Here is a 19903-nt window from a genome sequence, read left to right as displayed (position 1 = left end):
TTTAAAAATCTGTTAAGATTCATGTATTTGTCCACATTTTCTAAAAAAGTTAATTTTAACAATTGTTGCTCATAGCAACACAGGACAAAAGATTTTTCACATGCATAATCTAGGCATTTAATCAAAATTCACAAACTTGATCTCAAACCAAGTCAAATGTAGAAATGTAGGAAAACATAGAATCAGATACACAATATATTTCTAGCTACCATAAAGACAGAAAAAAAAAAAGTACAGCGACCTGTAACAGGGATAAGGAATGTACAAATGAAAAGATTCCTCTTTAACCATAGTTTAGTGACTGCTTGTACACTTCCAGGTAAGTTTCACAGCATAAGTAAATCAAACAAAAACATGCCACACTCCCTCTGAATTTCTATCACTTCCTATTTATGAAGGCTCTTTACCCTGAATCCAAATCTAAGTAGTTTAAAGCAAACTATAACGTGGCAATCGACTGAAAGAAACTATTTTTCCTCTAAGACTGAGGCTCGACTATAAGAGTAGAAGTAAAAAAATATCCATAACTGGCCAGGCGCAGTGGCTCACTCCTGTAATCCCAGCACTTTGGGAAGCCAAGGTGGGTGGATCACGAGGTCAGCAGTTCAAGACCAGCCTGGCCAACATGGCGAAACCCCGTCTCTACTAAAAATACAAAAATTAGCCGAGCATGGTGGCACGAGCCTATAGTCCCAGCTACTTGAGGGGCAGAGGCAGGAGAATCGCTTGAACCCGGGAAGCGGCAGTTGCAGTGAGCCAAGATCGCACCATTGCATTCCAGACTGGCACTCCAGCCTGGACGACAGAGCGAGACTCCATCTCAAAAAAAAAAAAAAGATCCCCAATCAAGGTCTGCAGGCTGGGCATGGTGGCTCACGCCTGTAATCCCAGCACTCTGGGAGGCTGAGGCAGGAGGATCCCTTAAGCGCAAGAGTTCAAGACCAGCCTGGGCAACACAGGGAGATGAGACCTTGTCTCAGTGTTTTTAAAAAAAAAAAAAAAAAAAAGCTTTGTAATTTACATGTTTGTGGTAAAATCAAGGCTTTCTTGGATTATAGTAGATACCCAACAGGGTTTAAATTAATGAAAAAGCACTATAGAAAAGAACGTGGCCGGGCGCAGTGGCTCACGCCTGTAATCCCAGCACTTTGGGAGGCCGAGGTGGGCAGATCACCTGAGGTCAGGAGTTCGAGACCAGCCTGACCAATATGGTGAAACCCCATCTTTACTAAAAATACAAAAATTAGCTGGGCATGGTGGCGGGCGCCTGTAATCTCAGCTACCCAGGAGGCTGAGGCAGGAGAATCGCTTAAACCAGGAGGCAGAGGTTGCAGTGAGCCAAGATCACGCCATTGCACTCCAGCCTGGGGGACACAGCAAGACTCCGTCAAAAAAAAAAAAAAAAAAGAAGAAGAATGTGGAAGAGCTGGAACTCCGCTTTATCACTTTGAAAATTCTCTATCCTTCATGATCAGTTCAACTTGTCTCGAAAAGGGAGGGGATATGCAGAAGTGCAGGTGGTGTAAGTGGCACATTTGAAAAGGAGATGGTTCCACAGAAGCCTAGATTGGGAGAAGCTGCGGGACAACACCAAACCGTTTTTAGAACCAGAGACAGGACAGGAATGAAGAGGATTTATAGTATATAGATCTCAGCCTCTAAAAGAACTGAAAACACTGGAACAAGGCAGAAATGACAGAATCAAATTAGGATTTATTTGAGCAACTAATATCCACAAGACATTGTACTGGGTATCCTGCAAGACAGGATAAATAAATAATATTGTGCATGATTTAACTAAACAGAGCCTACAACCTAATTTGAGACAATAAAAAATAAAAAACAGGTAGCATAAGAATTAAGCACTGGAAGATTATGTGTGGCTAAGTTGTTAAGGCAAACTTTAAGTGATGAAACTTCAGCTAAATCCTGAAGAAGGCTCTATCTTCCAAAGCCAGGGAGGCGGCCAAAGCCCCTTCCTAGCAGGAATCGAAGGCAGTATCTTGTTAGATGTACAGCTTGGAAGTCAGACAGACACGCTTGAGTTCTGCCACCACTTAACAGCTTTGTGCCCTTAGGCAAGTCACTTAAACCTCTTCAGTCTCAGTTTCCTAAAATGGAAATAATAATGGTACCTATCAAAGTTTCTTTTATTCAATAGTTACTAAGAGCTTGCACAAAGCTGAGCATTGGAATACAATAGTGAACAAGACAGACACAATACCTGCCCTCAAGAAGCTTGAGATAAATATATGAAGGGCTCTTCACATAACTTATGGTACTTGTCATCATCATCATCTTTAGCACAGTGGTGAAAAGTATAAGATATGTTCCAGTGAATGGTGCAAAAACAGACACACACACCAATGGAACAGGTTAGAAAAACCAGAAATAAAGTCACACACTTACCACCATCTGGTCTTTGACAAAGTTGACAAAAATGAGCAATGGGGAGAGTACTCCCTATTCAATAAAAGGTGCTGGGATAACTGGCCAGTCACATGCAGAAGACGGAAACTGGACCCCTTCCTATACCATATACAAAAATCAACTAGAGCTGGATTAAAGACTTAAGTGTAAAACCTAAAACTATAAAAACCCTAGAAAACCTAGGAAATACCATTCTGGACGTAGGCCCTGGCAAAGATTTCATGACAAAGAGGCCAAAAGCAACTGCAACAAAAAAGAGAACCAACAAATGGGACCTAATTAAACTAAAGAGCTTCTGCACAGCAAAAGAAACTATCAACAGAGTAACCTACAGAATTGGAGAAAATATATGCAAACTATGCATCTGACAAAGGTCTGAAATCCAGAATCTATAAGGAACATAAACAAATCAACAAGCAAAAAACAGACAACCCCATAAAAAATGAGCAACGGACATGAACAGACATTTCTCAAAAGAAGGCATATGAAAAAATTCTCAACATCACTGATCATTAGAGAAATGCAAATCAAAACCACAATGAGATACCATCTCACACCAGTCAAAATGGCTATTAGAAAAAAGTCAAAAGATGCTGTCCAGGTTACAGAGGAAAGGGAATGCTTAAACACTGCTGGTAGGAATGTAAACTAGTTCAGCCACTGTGGAAAGCAGTTTGGAGATTTCTCAAAGAACTTAAAACAGAACTGCCATCCAACCGAGCAATCCCTTTACTGGGTATATACCCACAGGAATACAAATCATTCTGCCATAAAGACACATGCACATTTATGTTCACTGCAGCACTAATCACAATAGCAAAGACATAGAATCAACCTAAAGGCCCATCAAGGGTAGACTGGATAAAGAAAATATGGTACACATACACCATGGAACACTATGCACCACAAAAAAGAATGAAATCATGATCTCTGCAACAACATGGATGGAACTGTAGGCCATTATCCTAAGCAAATTAACACAGGAATAGAAAACCAAATACCGCATGTTCTCACTTATAAGTGGGAACTAAACACTGAGTACACATGGAAGCTAAAAGGGAACAACAGACATCACAGCCTATTTGAGAGTGGAAAGTGGGAGGAGGGTGAAGATCAAAAAACTGCCTATGGGGATTAGCTGGGTGTGGTGGTGCACACCTCTATTCCCAGCTACTTAGGAGGCTGAGGCACGACAATCGCTTGAACCCAGGAGGCAGAGGTTGCAGTGAGCACAGATCTTGCCACTGCACTCTAGCCTAGGCGATAGAATGAGACTCTGGCTCAAAAATAAACAAACAAACAAACAAACAAACAACCTACGGGGTACTATGTTTATTACCTGGGTGATGAAATAATTTGTACACCAAACCCCCGCAACACACTATCTACCCACATTAACAAATCCACGTGTGTACTCTGAACCTGAGATAAATGTTGGAAGAAAAAAAAAAAAGGTATGTTCCAGTGAAAACAAATAAACCATCTTAGCTGAAACAAGGTTTCACAAAAAATATCGCCATGTCTCAAGGCTCAATCCTGGAACCTCTCCTTTTCCTCTCTTCCAGTAATTTCATCCCATCCCACAACTTCAAATACTACCTATGTATAAACCAAATTTAGTATCTCTAGCTCTGAGCTGTCTCCTGAACAAAAGATTCTGTATCTGGGTGTCTACTAGATTTCTCTATTTGTATGTCTTCATAGGGGTCTCACACCTTGTATTTCTTGCATTGCTATAAGCACCTGAAATGGGGTAATTTATAAGGAAAAGAGGTTTAATTGGACCTATGACTTCTGCAGGCTACACAGAAAGCATGGCCCCAGTCACCTGCTCAGCTCCTGGGAAGAGCTTCAGGAAGCTTACAATTATGGTAGAAGGCAAAAGAGGAGCAGGCACATCATATGGCCAGAGCAGGAACAAGAGAGAGGATGGTGGGGGGAGGAGGTGGTGCCGTACACTTAAACAATCAGATACTGCAAGAACTCACCCACTACCCGACCTCCTACCAGGCCCTACCTCCAACTAGGAATTACAAATTACAATAGTGGGGACACATATTCAAACTCTATCACACCTATACATCGGAAACAGAACTTTGGATTAGCAATCCAAATGGATACCAACCAACCACATTCTCCCTCGGTCTTTCCCTAATGGTAACTCTTTTATTCTCTCTTTTCCTCAAGCCTCATGTACCCACATCATGAGCAAGTTCTTTCATTTTTACCAAAAAAACATAGGTTTTTTAGGTAAAAGCAAATTCACTCACTGCTTCCCACTGCCAAAGCCATCATTCTAGCGCAAGCTCTGATTGTTTCTCATCCAGATTATCTCACTAAAAAAAAAAAAAAATCTGTAATTCCTTCTCCATAGAGTAGTGATCTCTTTTTTAAAATAAGATCTTTAAAAAGAAAAAAAGAAAGGCCAGGCACAGTGGCTCGCACCTGCAAATTTCAGCACTTTGGGAGGCTGCAGAGGGAGGACTGCTTGAAGCCAGAAGTTTGAGACCAGCCTGGCAACATACTGAGGCTCTGTCTCTACAAACAAACAAAAATGAGTAAGATCATCTTGCATGCACGTGCATGTGCGTGCACACATACACACACACACGGGCCCCACCTTACCTCAGTTCAATTTAAAACTCTCCAATAGCTCCCAAACAACCTTAAAATCTTGATGGTTTACAAGGCATACATGATAGGACCCCTTTCTATAGGTTGGTGCAAAAGTAATTGTGGTTTTTGCATTGAAAGCAATTACTTTTGCACCAACCTAATACTTCTCTGCCTCATTTCATAAGACCCTCCTCCCTCTGTTTCTACATCAATCTGTGCTGATGGAAATGTTCTGTATTTGCAGTGGTGCAATCTCAGCTCACTGCAACCTCCGCCTTCCAGGTTCAAGTGATTATCCTGCCTCAACCTCTCAAGTAGCTGAGATTACAAGTATGCACCACACGCCTGGCTAATTTTTGTATTTTTAGTAGAGATGGGGTTTTGCCATGTTGGCTAGGCTGGTCTCGAACTCCTGACCTCAGGTGATCCACCTGCCTCGGCCTCCCAAAGTGCTGGGATTACACGCATGAGCCACCGTGCCCGGCGGAACTAAATTTCTAACTTAATTTTAACTAGTTTAAATTTAAATAGCCACATACTCCTAGAAGGTATCATAGCGGAAAGCGCAGGGCTAGTACTTCTGTTTAGTCTTTTCTTCTGCCTAGACCACTCTTCCCCCCAGATCTTCACATGAGTGGCTCCTTCTTATCCTCATAGCTCAGCTAAATGCCAGCTCCTCAGAAAGGCCTTTCCTGATCACCTAACCCAAAGCAGCTCCCACCGACACTATTATCACTTCACCTTGTTTATTTTAATCAAAGCAAATTCACTACTATCTTTAGAATCTGTTTGCCTTCCCCAAAGTAGAATATAAAATCCATGAAAACAGAGATCTCACCTATTTCATTCAACACCGTGTCCCCGAAATGTATGTGCTAGGCATATAGTGTTTCCAATAAATGTGTGACGAATAGTTTGATTGAATGAATGAATGAGTGACTGAGCGAATGACTAGGTGGTGAAGTCAGTAAAGTAAGCTGGGGACAAATCATAGAGGTTACTGGAAGAAGGAAAAGGTCCTTCAAATGCATACATTTCATTTCTATGGGTACAGGCCTCCGCCGTGTTAAGTGTCCCTGTGGGGACAGGCAATCTAAGCACAGAGCATGAAGGGGCACACACAAAGCAGGTCTCTATTCTCAAATAACTTAGAATCAATTTTATGAAAACATTAGCGATGCAGACACACACAAGCTCCTTACACATGAGACACTAGGAAATCTCTCAAGAATGCATCTGCATACGTTCTACAGGCATACCTTCAGGGGTAAATGAAGGACTGAAAGTAGAGTTAGACAATCAAGTTAGTTTTGTAGTCTTTCAATCTACAATAGCAAACCAGGGCACTGATGTTATGTTAAACATTCTGCCAAGTTAAATACTGGTTTCTAGTCATGCTGTCCTATGAGAAATATCATTAGCTATGTCATTTAGCAGAAAAGGGGAAGGGAGACAAAGAAGGAAAAAAGTAAATGATCTGGCTGGGCGTGGTGGCTCACGCCTGTAATCCCAGCACTTTGGGAGGCCACGATGGGAGAACTGCTTGAGGCCAGGAGTTGGAGACCAGCCCGGGCAACATGGCGAAACCCTGACTCTACAAAAAGTACAAAAAAACTTAGCCAGGTGTGGTGCCGCACCCCTGCAGTCCCAGCTACTCCAGAGGCTGAGGTGGGAGGATCACCTGAGCCCAGGGAGATTGAGGCTGCAACGAGCCATGATCACGCCACTGCACTCCAGCCTGGGCAACAGAGTGAGACCCGGTCTCAAAAAAAAAAAAAAACAGAAAGTAAATGATCTGTTTTTATCAAACTCAAACACTGATAACCAGCAGATAAGAAAAGAACATATGGTATGGACAGAATTACCAACCAGCCCAAAATTACACCTAGATCAGTAAGTCAACAAAACTGATAACCCAGTGATACTATGTACAAAGCAGATTCCACACATTCATTCACTGTCACAGTTTCAAAGAAAAAAAAAGACTGGAATTCTAATGTATCTCTATTAAAAACCATAATGCTAAGGAAAACTGCAGAGTAGATTCAAGTTTCACACTAAATGAAACTACATGCTCTTCAAATCTTGTGCAAAGTTGTCTACCACATTTTACACTGAATATCACTGCCACTTCATACCAATTATGCAATTATAAAATGCATAACTGTCAATAAAGTATGTAACGTATTCTACAGTCCATTAGTAAGTCAGAATTTTATTTTATTTTTTGAGATGGAGTCTGGCTCTGTCGCCCAGGCTGGAGTGCAGTAGTGCGATCTCCGCTCCTGCAAGCTCCGCCTCCTGGATTCACGCCATTCTCCTGCCTCAGCCTCCCGAATAGCTGGGACTACCGGCGCCTGCCACAACGCCTGGCTAATTATTTTATATTTTTAGTAGAGATGGGGTTTCACCATGTTAGCCAGGATGGTCTCAATCTCCTGACCTCGTGATCCGCCCGCCTCAGCCTCCCAAAGTGCTGGGATTACAGGCGTGAGCCACCGCGCCCAGCCCTGTAAGTCAGGATTTTAATCAGGGGTTTGTAGCACCAATCTCTATAATTCAACTTTTACCTCTGTTGTTCACATTCAGAACTGGTGACCAACACAACCCAGGCCACACCAGAAAACAACACTGCACATGCAGCAGGAGCAAAGTTCACACCAAAGGAAAGCCTCTTTGCCTTCCAAATCTTGACATACTCATTTTCACAAAAATACCAGGGACACTTACTTAGTTAAAAGTGATTATTGTCATAACACAATATCTATGCTTCTTTAAAATTAAATTTCCTACCTCCACTCCTAGTGAAACCAAAGTACATTAAATGTACACCTTTATTCAAATGCTCTATTGGAACTACTGTAATTCCTCATGAGCTACAGGAGGGAAAAAACAGCTCCCAATACATAACTCTGTTAGTGCATGACTACCTCACTTCTCAGCTGGCTCCATTTTGGAACCATGATTTGTTTACTGACATCAGGGCAAACAGTATAGGAAAAATTACTGACAAAGCAAAAAAAAAAAATTTGCTCTACAGAGCAGTCTTTGGGACATGCTTCAAAGTGACAGGCATCACAAGGATAATACATGGAATAATTTTTTGCTTGATCATCACCTAGTAATTTTATAATTATCAATATGCCACAAGAAAGTATTTCTAACTACCAAAGCATAATACTATATACTTCCAACAGTCAAGTATAAACAAACAACTACGGTACTTCCAAAAATTCATTTTGCCTGTTTTTCTCATGTCCTATGTACAACTCTTCTTAAGAATTATATAGCAGCGCCTGGTATCTGGTAACTTTATTGAGTGACTGGGGTTGAGCTGTCTCTACACCACAAAAGCAATCTACTTTAGGCCCTGCCATGGCAAAGCCAGGTGCCCAAAGATGTCTCTTGATTTTCCATCAAAATAATCATGAGGTATACAGAATCCACAGGCTGCTACATTTGAACAGGGACCCATGAAATCATTCTTATCTTAAGAGTAACAGACCTATTTCCACTACCATTAGGTCCAGCTACTTCAAAGAACCAGTTTGGGAAACTAAGTAATATGCTGCATTTCCTTGTTTTAAAAACAAAAACAAAAAAGTAACATGAGATACAAGACAACTCCTCAAATTCAGCACCCATGTCTGACTCACCTTTGTCCCACACAGTACCTAGAGTCCAAATCCCTTGTGGAATAAATCAGGGGTTCCCAACCCCTAGCCACAGACTGGTACCAGTCAATGGCCTGTTAGGAACTGGGCCGCACAGAAGGAGGTGTGTGGTGCGAGCAAGCATGACCGCCTGAGCTCCGCCTCCTGTCAGATCAGCGGTGGCATTAGATTCTCATAGGAGAGCGAACCCTATAATGAACTGCACATGTGAGGGATCCAGGCTGTGCGCTCCTATGAGAATCTAACTAATCCCTGATGATCTGAGATCCAACAATTTCAGCCTGAAACCATCCCTCGCAACTCCCCCAATCCCATTCTGTGGAAAAATTGTCTTCCACAAAACCAGTCCCTGGTACCTGAAAGGTTGGGGACTGCTGGCATAAAAGAATGTGCAATGATCACTAATAAATGTGCCATTTTATCATAAAAGGTTAATATTTATAGAAACATTTAAAAAATATTGCTATAAAATTTTTAAAGACAATGGCAAATTTTTTCTGTAAAGGGCCAAAGTAAACATTCCAGGCTTTGTGAACCACATTTAGTCTCTGTCACATATTCTTCTTTATTTTTGTTTGTTTGTTTACAGCCTTTCATGATTTAAAACCCATTCTTAGCTGGAGGGCTAAAATGAGGCCTACAAAGCAGAATTTTCATATAAACAACAAACATGGTTATGCTTCCACCAAAGAAAATCACTTCATTTTGTGTGACTTTTAAGAGGTCTTTTAAAATTTTATTTTTTAGAACAGTCTTAGATTTATAGAAAAAAAAAGACAAAATTAGTGTGGAAAGTTGCCATATATAGTCCACACTTACTTTTCCCTGTTGGTATGGTACATCTATTAACATTAATAAAATTAATTACAATCTGGCCAGGTGTGGTGTCTCACACCTGTAATCCCAGCACTTTGGGAGGCCGAGGCAGGCAGATCACTAGGTCAGGAGTTCAAGACTAGCCTGGCCAACATGGTGAAACCCCATCTCTACTAAAAATACAAAAATTAGCTGGGTGTGGTGGCACATGCCTGTAATCCCAGCTACTGGGGAGGCTGAGGCAGGAGAATTGCTTGAACCCGGGAGGCTGAGGCTGCAGTGAGCCGAGATCACAACACTGCACTCCAGCCTGAGCGAAAGAGCGAGGCTGTGTCTCAAAAAAAAAAAAAAAAATTTAACTACAATCCATACCTTATTCAAATTTCCTTAGTTTCCACCTAATGTCCTTTTTCCAGCCCAGGACTCCTCCACCCCTGGGACACATTACATTTAGTCTTGGTGTCTCCTTACGCTCCTCATGGCTGTGAGGGTTTCTCAGACTTTCCTTATTGGTGAGGACCTTGACGGTTTTGAGGGGTACCGGTCAGGTATTTTATAGGATACCCCTCTACTGGGATCCAGTAGGTGTTTTTCTCAAGATTAGACTGGAGTTACTACGGTTTTGGGGGAGAAAGACCACAAAGATAAAATGCCATTGTCACCACATCACATCAAGGGTGTATCAGCAGGACTTAGTGCCCTGGATGTTCCCTTTGATCACCTGATGGAGGCAGCGCTTGTCAGGTTTGCTCCTGCCATTTTTTAAAAAAACAATGAACAAAAATAAATTTAATTCTTCACATATATAACGAGCTAAAAGGAAAAGCCTTTACATGTCAAATCATTTTGAATAAGCTGATGTATATACACTGCACATATGATTCATTACGTGACTCACACAAATGCCTCATAAAATACATCACATTTGAAATAAAGAAAAAAAGTAATATATACTTTGCCAATATATTCTGCTTTTAATTCCTTTCAACTGTTTTCCCTCTGAGTGTTTAGGAAGAAAGTACCCTTAAACTGAAATATAGGAATATAGAGAAAATTTAACAGGTAATACTCAAAATTTTCTTTCACTTTTTAAATGATAATTATGCACACTAGATTGTAGGCAAGCTGAGCTGGGACCAAATCTTATCCATCTTTATCTCCCAGAGTCCAGGGTACCTGGCTGGTTGATACAATAAAAACTGTTAATTAGTGTATATCTACAATGTCAGTATTAAATAATCACTCAAAGCAATCAGATAGGGAGAAAAGGGAAGAGCAATGTGAGACTAAAAAAACCCTCTAATTTCTCTTACCTAACTTTTTATTGATCAAGTAAGAGTGAGAGTACACAAACAAAAAGGGGGACAGAATAGCAACAGCTATAAAAGGCTAGAATAAAGGGGGAAGGCTTGGGTCAAATTAAGGCTATCAAAACACTACGAAGAGGGAAATACAAATCAACACCACAGTAAGATCCTACCTCACACCCACTAAAATAACTTTTTTAAAAAAAACAAAGAAGTGAGGCCAGTTGTGGTGGCTCACATCTGTAATCCTGGCACTTTGGAAGGCCAAGGTAGGCACATCACCTGAGGTCAAAAGTTCGAGACCAGCCCAACCCCGTCTCTACTAAAAATACAAAAATTGCCCAGGCATGGTGGCTTGTGCCTATAATCCCAGCTACTCAGGAGGCTGAGGTGGGAGGATCTGTTGAACCCTGGAGGTGGAGGTGGAGGCTGCAGTGAGCCGAGATCACCACTGCACTCCAGCCTGGGCAAGAGAGACCGGCTCCGTCTCAAAAGAAGAAAGAAAAGAAAAAAAGAAAAGAGAGAAGAAAAGAGAAGGAAAGAGAAGAGAGAGACACAAAGAGGAGAGAAGGAGAGAAAGAGAGAGAAGTGTTGGTGAGGATGTGGAGGAATCTGCACACTCATACCCTGCTGGTGGGAATGTAAAATGGTGGTAAACAGTCTAGCAGTCCCCTCAAAAAGTTAAACATAGAATTGCCATATGACCCAGCAACTCCACTTTTAGACATGTATATACTGAAGAGAACTGAAGACACACATTCATACAAAAATTGTACAGGGATATTCATAGCAGCATCATTCAAAACAGCCAAAGAGTGGAAACGACCCAAATGCGCATCAGCTAATGAAAGTACAAAATATGGTATATCTACACAATCGAATATTATTAAGTCATGAAAATGATGCAGTAGTACAATAAATGCAGTAAATAAACATGAACCCTGAATGCATTACACTAAGAAAAAAACAAGCCAGATACAAAGGGATACAAATTTTACTATTCCATTTATATAAAATGTCCAGAATAGGCAAATTCAGAGACACAAAGTATATCAGTTTTTGCAAAAAGCCGTAGAGATGGGAGATGAATGAGAAGTGAGTTCTTAATAGGTAAGGGGTCGTTTGTTTTGGGGGTGATTAAAATGTTCAGGAATTATACAGTGTTTATGGTTTCATAACAATGAATATACTAAAAACTACTAAGGTGTAGTCTTCAAAATGGTTAAAATGAATAATTTTATGCTGAGGAATTTTTTTAATCTAATAAAGATAAAATAATTGGAAAAAATCACTGAAGACATTGAAAACATTGTGAACCCATATTTTGATAAATCATTTGTAACTCACAACTTACATACACACTGTGCCTTTAAAAATCCCTTTCCTCAGCCGGGCGTGGTGGCTCATGCCTGTAATCCCAGCATTTTGGGAGGCTGAGATGGGCAGATCACCTGAGGTCAGAATTTCGAGACCAGCCTGGCCAACATGGTGAAACCCCATCTCTATTAAAAATACAAAAACTAGCTGGGCGTGGTGGCGAGAGCCTATAATCCTAGCTACTCGGGAGGCTGAGGCAGAAATGCTTGAACCTTGAACCCAGGAGGCGGAGGCTGTAGTGAGCCGAAATCACACCACTGCACCCCAGCCTGGGCAACAAGAATAAAACTCTTGTCAAAAAAAAAAAAAAAAAAAATCCCTTTCCTCTTCTACATTATTCTGTGGTAACTTTTTCAGTAACAGGAGTTTAGAAATGCATAAAGAAACGAGTCCAAAATTCTTTTTTTTTTTTTTTTAAGACAGAGTCCCGTTCTGTCACCCAGGCTGGAGTGCAGTGGCGCGATGTCTGCTCACTGCAAGCTCCACCTCCCGGGTTCACGCCATTCTCCTGCCTCAGCCACCTAAGTAGCTGGGACTACAGGCACCCGCCACCACGCCTGGCAAATTTTTTGTATTTTTAGTAGAGACAGGGTTTCACTGTGTTAGCCAGGATGGTCTGCATCTCCTGACCTCGTGATCCACCCGCCTTGGCCTCCCAAAGTGCTGGGATTACAGGCGTGAGCCACCACGCCCGGCAAGTCCAAAATTCTAACACAAGATCAGTTTAACCAATTTCAATCAAGTTCATAGGAACCAGGGCATACATACAGACTCAAGCCCTATCATAAGGAATTCACAGTGTATTAGGGCTAACACTGTTTCCTGCTAATTTAGTAACTCCTGCATCGGCAAGAAGAAGCTGGCCATGCCCCTCTAAAGTGATAATCTCATTTTCCTACAGACAATTACTGAAAATAAGTAAGCAAGAGCCATTTACAAGGCAATGCAGGGCCCGGCAGTGTGGGCCAACAGACAACTTCCACGCTTTTCCTGGTGCACCTGGGCTTCCTCTGGTTAAATTTAAATACCAACTTGTTGAAGGCCACATGTCACAATGGCTGACTATGTAGATGAAGCTTAGGGATTTGCAGCTCAAAACAAATAACATATTTAAAGATAATAGTATGCCAGCACTTTGGTAGGCTGAGGCGGGCAGGTAACTTGAGGTCAGGAGTTTGAGACCAGCCTGGCCAACATGGTGATACCGCATCTCTACTAAAAATACAAAAATTAGCCGGGTACAGGGTGGCGTGCGCCTGTAATCCCAGCTACTCAGGAAGCTGAGGCAGGAGAATCACTTGAACTCAGGAGGCACAGGTTGTAGTAAGCCGAGATTGTGCCACTGCACTCCCGCCTGGGCGACAGAGCCAACTCTGTCTCAAAAAATAAATAAATAAAATATTTATTTTATTTAAAAAGCAATTATTGTCCTGAGTCTTCCAACAAAATTACACTGCAAGCTATGGACTATTAATGTCACTGGAGAACTCTTAGTCCCTCCAATACACTAAGCAACTATAGTACTGTTCACTCCAGCAAGCATTATACCAAACTGTGTTAAAAAGAATATTTCTGGGGCCGGGCGCGGTGGCTCACGCCTGTAATCCCAGCACTTTGGGAGGCCGAGGCGGGCGGATCACGAGGTCAGGAGATCGAGACCATCCTGGCTAACATGGTGAAACCCCGTCTCTACTAAAAATACAAAAAAAATTAGCCAGGCGTGGTGGCGGGCGCCTGCAGTCCCAGCTACTCGGGAGGCTGAGGCAGGAGAATGGCGTGAACCCGGGAGGCGGAGCTTGCAGTGAGCTGAGATTGCGCCACTGCACTCCAGCCTGGGCGACAGAGCCAGACTCCGTCTCAAAAAAAAAAAAAAAAAAAAAAAAAAAGAATATTTCTTTTGGAATTTTTGGAAGACAGCATACTTTAAATTAGTGCTTCCTAGAGTGATTTTTTTAATCCTCTTTTAACAACCTCTCCACACTTCAAATACTATAATCACTCAAATAATTCACAGTAACCACTTGGCACCCAGACTCAGGGCCTGCTGGAGAGGAACAATTCCAGCAGTCTATGACAATGGCAGTTGTGATTAAGACTATCAAGGTTCATTTTGTTTTCTTTGCTCTTATAAGTAATTCTCATATTTATACTATTACTCAAAATGTAGCAGCTCAATTCTCTTATTATTTTAAATCTAACTGGAAAGTCAGTTGTCTCTGTTGGTAGTTACGGGTTTATTTTTTGAAAGCCCAACAGTAAGAATCTGGAAATGAGAGTAGCTCAATTAAGATTCTTTCATTAATTTAACAAACTGTCTTCATTAACTAAATTAACCAACATTTATTTAACATACCATGTATAAAGGATTCAAAAAGCAGTAATAAGCAATCGGGGACTCCAGGAGTTTACACTCTAGCAGTGGGTTCATAGAAATTACTTAATTTGCCAGCCTGGCCAACATGATGAAACCCCACCTCTACTAAAAAAAATATGAAAAATTAGCTGGGCGTGGTGGCAGGTGCCTGTAATCCCAGCTACTCGGGAGGCTGAGGCAGGAGAATCACTTGAACCCAGGAAGCGGAGGCTGCAGTGAGCCGACATCGCGCCATTGCACTCTAGCCTGGGCGACAATGTGAGACTCTGTCTCAAAAAAAAAGAAATTACTTAGACTTTGAAAGAAAGACAAGGCCAGGCCGGGTGTGGTGGCTCATGCCTGTAATCCCAGCACTTTGGGAGGCCAAGGTGGGCACATCACAAGGTCAGGAGATGGAGACCATCCTGGCCAACATGGTGAAACCCATCTCTACCAAAAATACAAAAAATTAGCTGGGTATGGTGGTGAGTGCCTGTAATCCCAGCTACTCGTGAGGCTGAGGCATGAGAATCACTTGAACCCAGGCGGCGGAGGTTGCAGTGAGGCGAGATCACACCACTGCACTCCAGTCTGGCGACACAGCAAGACCCCAGTCTGGCGACACAGCAAGACTCCGTCTCAAAAAAAAAAAAAAAAAGAGAAAGACAAGGCCAGGTGCGGTGGCTCATGCCTGTAATCCCAGCACTTTGGGAGGCCGAGGCGGATAGATCACCCGAGGTCAGGAGTTCCAGACCAGCCTGGCCAACATGGTGAAACCCCATTTCTACTAAAAATACAAAAAATTAGCCGGGCGTGGTGGCAGGCGCCTGTAATCCCAGCTACTCGGGAGGCTGAGACAGGAGAATTGCTTGAACCCGGGAGCTGCAGTAAGCCAAGATCACGCCATTGCTCTCCAACTTGGGCAACAGAACGAAAACTCCGTCTCAAAAAAAAAAAAGAAGACAATACAGAGTTCCTCTGATCCTAGTCATATGCCTGAAACAGGTGTGGAGAGCCAAAAGTTAACTGTGACATCAATGATATACCCAGCTGGCACCCCCTTCCTCCCTTTTCACCCTCCCCACCCCCCAAGATTATTTTTATTCAGTTAGAAGGTACAGGTTGCTCAACATCTGACCCTTGCCATAAGCCACAGATTAGTGTCTATCAGTGGGTTTTAATGGAAAGTCACTTTGCATGGTGTGAAATCTTTCAGTTCAACTAGACAAAGTCATTGTATCTCTGGGTAACATTCAATCCAAGGACAGAAAATCAGCAAAATTCTACTGGGAGTTGGTAAAGCCAACCCACCCTATCTCTGAGGCCTGCCCACTTAAGCTCCCTACTCCTCCAAAAGGCAATGAAGCCAATCCATCCCACCTTTTTCTCCTTTGTTGAATGTAATTAAAAAAAAAAAAAAAAACCACCAGGCCATTTGGCCGAGACCTATGGCCTACCATAAACACCAATTGGTATGTTCAAAAGGGTCCATGGTGAGCAAAAAAAGAGGGGGTAAACCTACAAAATAACACGCGGGGAGTGGGCCCACGCAGGCAGGGTAGGGGGACAAGGAATTAATCACAAACAGGGAGATTTCCCCAGGATTAGCCTAGTCACTCAGCCTGAAAAATAAACACTGGGCAAAAAGGTTCTGCCCCTCTGTGCACTCCACCCAAAGACCCCTGAACACGCGCGAGTGTCGAGACAATTTAGAGGAATGATTAAGGACACACGCTGTAGAGTCAAGCTGTCTGGCTTTAAATCCTAGCTCCACACTTAACAAGGGCTACTTCTCTGTGACTCAATTTCCTCATCTGTAACTGGAAGATGACAATAGTACCTACCTCATAGGACCAATGGGAGAATGAAATGAGATCACAGTTATAGAGCTTAGCACAGTGGCTAGCACACAATACACACTGAGAAAATACTGTCCATGCTAGTATTTCTACTATTTCCAGGGTCACTCAGTTCCTAAACTGGAATGTCAACACTACACCAATACAATTAGGCTGGGCCCTAATGGTGAGCCCACAAACACCCCTATGAAGAAGATGATATTATCCTCATTTTAGAGCTGAAAAATGGAGGTTTAGAGGGATTCAGAAACTCACGTAAACTTAGTCAATAAGAGTAAGAGGTGGAGCAATAAAAGCTTTGATCACACCCCAGCAAAGTTTGAATGACGTCATTCACCTCCAAAAGCTTAAAAGCATTTTAGAATAATGCTTCAGCATTCTGGCATGACTACCTGTTGAATGAAATTATGTTCTTATAAAATGCCCTAGCCTCCCCTACTAAATCGGCATAATTATCTGTATAATCAGAAATATTCAACAAATTCTGATAAGACTATCAAAAACACAAAATTCTTTTCCTTAACAGAATAACATAAAAAATACGCAAGGTAAATCATCGTGACCATTCTAATTAAATGGCTTAAACAGTTCAAAAGTACTGCAGACCCATAGTATATCAAGTTGTTTTTCTTTCAGAATTTGTAAGTTGATCCTGCAGAAGAATCCACACACTCCTATTGGCCTGTGTAACATCTCTCTTTCCATATGTTTGGTAAGTGTGTAACAAAACTGACAGGAGTTAATAGTTACTCCAAATATACGTTCCCATCAGCTCTTACTCTATTTAGTAAGATTTAGTCACTTAATTGCCCTAAAAGAAAACATAATCAAATTTAAACTGAGTATATAATGGTGACTCTGATCTCACAGAATATCTTTTAAAACTCTGAGATCCAGAAATATTTGTAAGTCGTCAAATTTATGTCTCTAAATATTTAAGACCTAACAGCTGCAAGGAAAATTGGAAAAATAAAAAGCTATCTTAGTCAAAACTATTTGTCCCCATCCAATGAATTGTTTACCCAGTTTCCTGAAAATAGTTCATAATAATTACTAATCCATTAAGAGTTTAAAATAAAGGACATGCTTGACTTGTGAAAAAAGTAGTGATATGGATACGCCAAGTCATATAATTTCACTCCACTTTCTATTTACTTTACCCAGACATTACATATTCTTGTAATCCTTTCCGGTAAATACTGAGATAATATAGTAAAGCATGTAAACCGAAGGAGAAGAGAACCTAGAATGCCTAAATATTTCAAGAATTTATTGCTATTTCAATTACCTGAAACTCCAAGTATCAGAAAGCAGAAAGAATTACCACACAACTGTAAAAGTCAAATATTTATACAGGTGCCTTAAAAGCCGCAGTTGGGTGCACACCATCAGCACTGACATTTACTATCTGTTAAGTAGTTTCAAAGTGCAATAGCATAAGTCAAATAACTGGCTTGGAGCGTGAAGTTTACGACAACAACTAGCACGTCTGGAGAGACTGTGAAGGTGTGATGCCTGTCACAATTTTCATCAGGCCAGCAACAGGCAGCCAGGCTGCGGCAAGACCGAACCTCAGCACAGGTGCCTTTTCTCATTTCAGGAGGGAAACCTAGGCCCGTAGTAGCTTCATGGATAATTGAACAAGGATTGTTCCATAAATTTATAATGTTATTTATAACTTTCTTGTAATTGCCTTTTAATAGCTTTCAAATACAACATTTTTAGGGCAAAAGTAACTGAGACTATAAAGTAGTTAGGTATTTCAGCTTCAAATTGAGAAAAGGGAAAATGTTAAATAGGAGAAGCACCTAAAAAGTATATAAGGCCCAAAGGGCCACATTCAATAAAAAGTTATAATTTTCAGAAATGACAAAAGTCCAAATGTCAAAGTTATCCCTGGTGGTACGTTATTTAAATTTACAATTAGGAATATCTCCTTAATGGATAATTTACAAATTTATAATTAGGAATACCTCCTATTATTCTTACAATAATTCTAAGAAATTTTAAGGGTAAAAAAAAATATGGGACACAGAAACATTTGTGAACCTTCAGTTCCTGAACTAATTTAAAAAACAAAAAACAAAGAAACCAGGCTAAGCTCAAATCAGAGTGCCTCAATACCCAACGTTAATTTCACTACATCTCCCTTCCAAACAGAATATGCCTGTTCCCGATCTGGGAGTCGGTTCAAGTTTCCAGGTGAAGACTAACGACAGACAGTGAAACCCCCAAACGCGCGTTTTTAAACTCTGAGGGGCAAAGTCAGTCACACCCACTAGCAGGGCCCGGCGGGGGGCGGGAGCCCCTTCCCAGCTCGGGACCTCCGGCCAGTCTGAGCGCCCCCGCCAAGAGCTCGCAGCCCAGGCTCCGGCGCCAAGGACGGCCTGAGGGATGCCACAGGTGGTCCGGAGGGCTCGTTCCCCAACTGGCACTGAGGCCCTAGCCCACCCCCGCTGCCCAGAGGCCGAAGGTGTCCTGCAGCCTCAACGTGGGCACCTCGAAGCCTAGGGAAGTTCCTAACAGGGCTCAGGTGGCCCCTCGGGTCCGTTAGCCTGGCGTGCGGCGTCGGCCCGGGGCAGCGACTCCAGCCTTGCCTCGGGGCCGGGCGTGTCGCAGGGTCCCCGGAGGGGCGTCGGGAAGCCGGTGGGCGGAGGAGCCCGGGTACGGGCGGCTCCTCGGCCCCGCCGGAGCAGCCAGCCCCACATCCCTCCCGGGACCCCTCGGGGCACCGCGGGCCGGCGCCGCCCCCGCCCCCCGCGCGGCCGGGTCTCCGGGACAACAGCCGCCGTGTCCGAACGGGCCCGCGCCCCCGCGGCCGGCGCCCACCTGTCCCGGGGGTCGATCCAGCTCGTCCTCCTGGTGTTGTGGTCAATGTAGAAGACCTTGCCGTCGTAGTCCCTGGCCTCCTCCCAGCCCCGGGGCAGCGGCAGCTGACCGCTCCCGGCCCTCCTAGGCATGGTCGGCGGCCTCGCCGGCGAGCGGCGCCTCCATAGGTACCGGGCGCGGGACGCGGCGGGAACGCGGCTGCCGGGCCAGGCTGCCAACCCGCGACGCGGGCGCCGGCGAGGGGCTGAGGGGCGCAGGGCGCGGGGCGCGGCGGAACCACGCGCGGGAGGTGCCTCAGGAAACGCTGTTCGCGGCCCCGCTGGGGATCAGTCCACCATGTCTGCGTCGGAGCCGGCGAGCGAACCCTCCTCCCCCTGGCCGCCGCTGCCTCCGCCTCTTCCTCCTCCTCCGCCCCGTCCCCCTGTGGCCGCCGAGGGTCGCGGCGCCCAGGCTGCCGGAGCCGCCGCCGTCTGGGCTCGGATCCGGGAAGCTGCGGCGCTGCCGCGGCAGCGGCGGGCCCCTCATTTGCATGCGATTAGCATGTGCCCGCCCGCCTCATCTGCATGCGCATTCCTCCCGCCGCATTCCTGAGCTTAACCCCGCCGCTGCCGGCGTCGCCGCACCACCTCGGACGCACTGCCC

The 19903-nt window shown here is 43.4% G+C and overlaps 1 protein-coding gene across 2 annotated transcripts in view; it reads right to left on the bottom strand.

Moving 5' to 3' along the window:
• The window catches only part of WWC2 (WW and C2 domain containing 2), a 220652-nt gene extending 200859 nt beyond the window's left edge, over nucleotides 1–19793 (bottom strand). Inside the window, exon 1 of one of the 2 annotated variants that reach the window (XM_031010343.3) lies at nucleotides 19262–19793. In XM_031010343.3, the coding sequence (XP_030866203.3) occupies nucleotides 19262–19392 (131 nt within the window). In that variant the 5' untranslated portion in view covers nucleotides 19393–19793. The remainder of the gene's footprint in view (nucleotides 1–19261) is intronic. The other variant, XM_055385871.2, reaches the window with a different exon arrangement.
• Between the last annotated feature and the right edge of the window lie 110 nt (nucleotides 19794–19903).

This window comes from Gorilla gorilla, chromosome 3 (genome assembly GCF_029281585.2).
Source record: "Gorilla gorilla gorilla isolate KB3781 chromosome 3, NHGRI_mGorGor1-v2.1_pri, whole genome shotgun sequence".
Classification (NCBI taxonomy): Eukaryota; Metazoa; Chordata; class Mammalia; order Primates; family Hominidae; genus Gorilla; species Gorilla gorilla.
The sequence above is the reverse complement of the archived record's forward strand: the minus strand, read 5'-3'. Positions and strand labels throughout refer to the sequence as shown.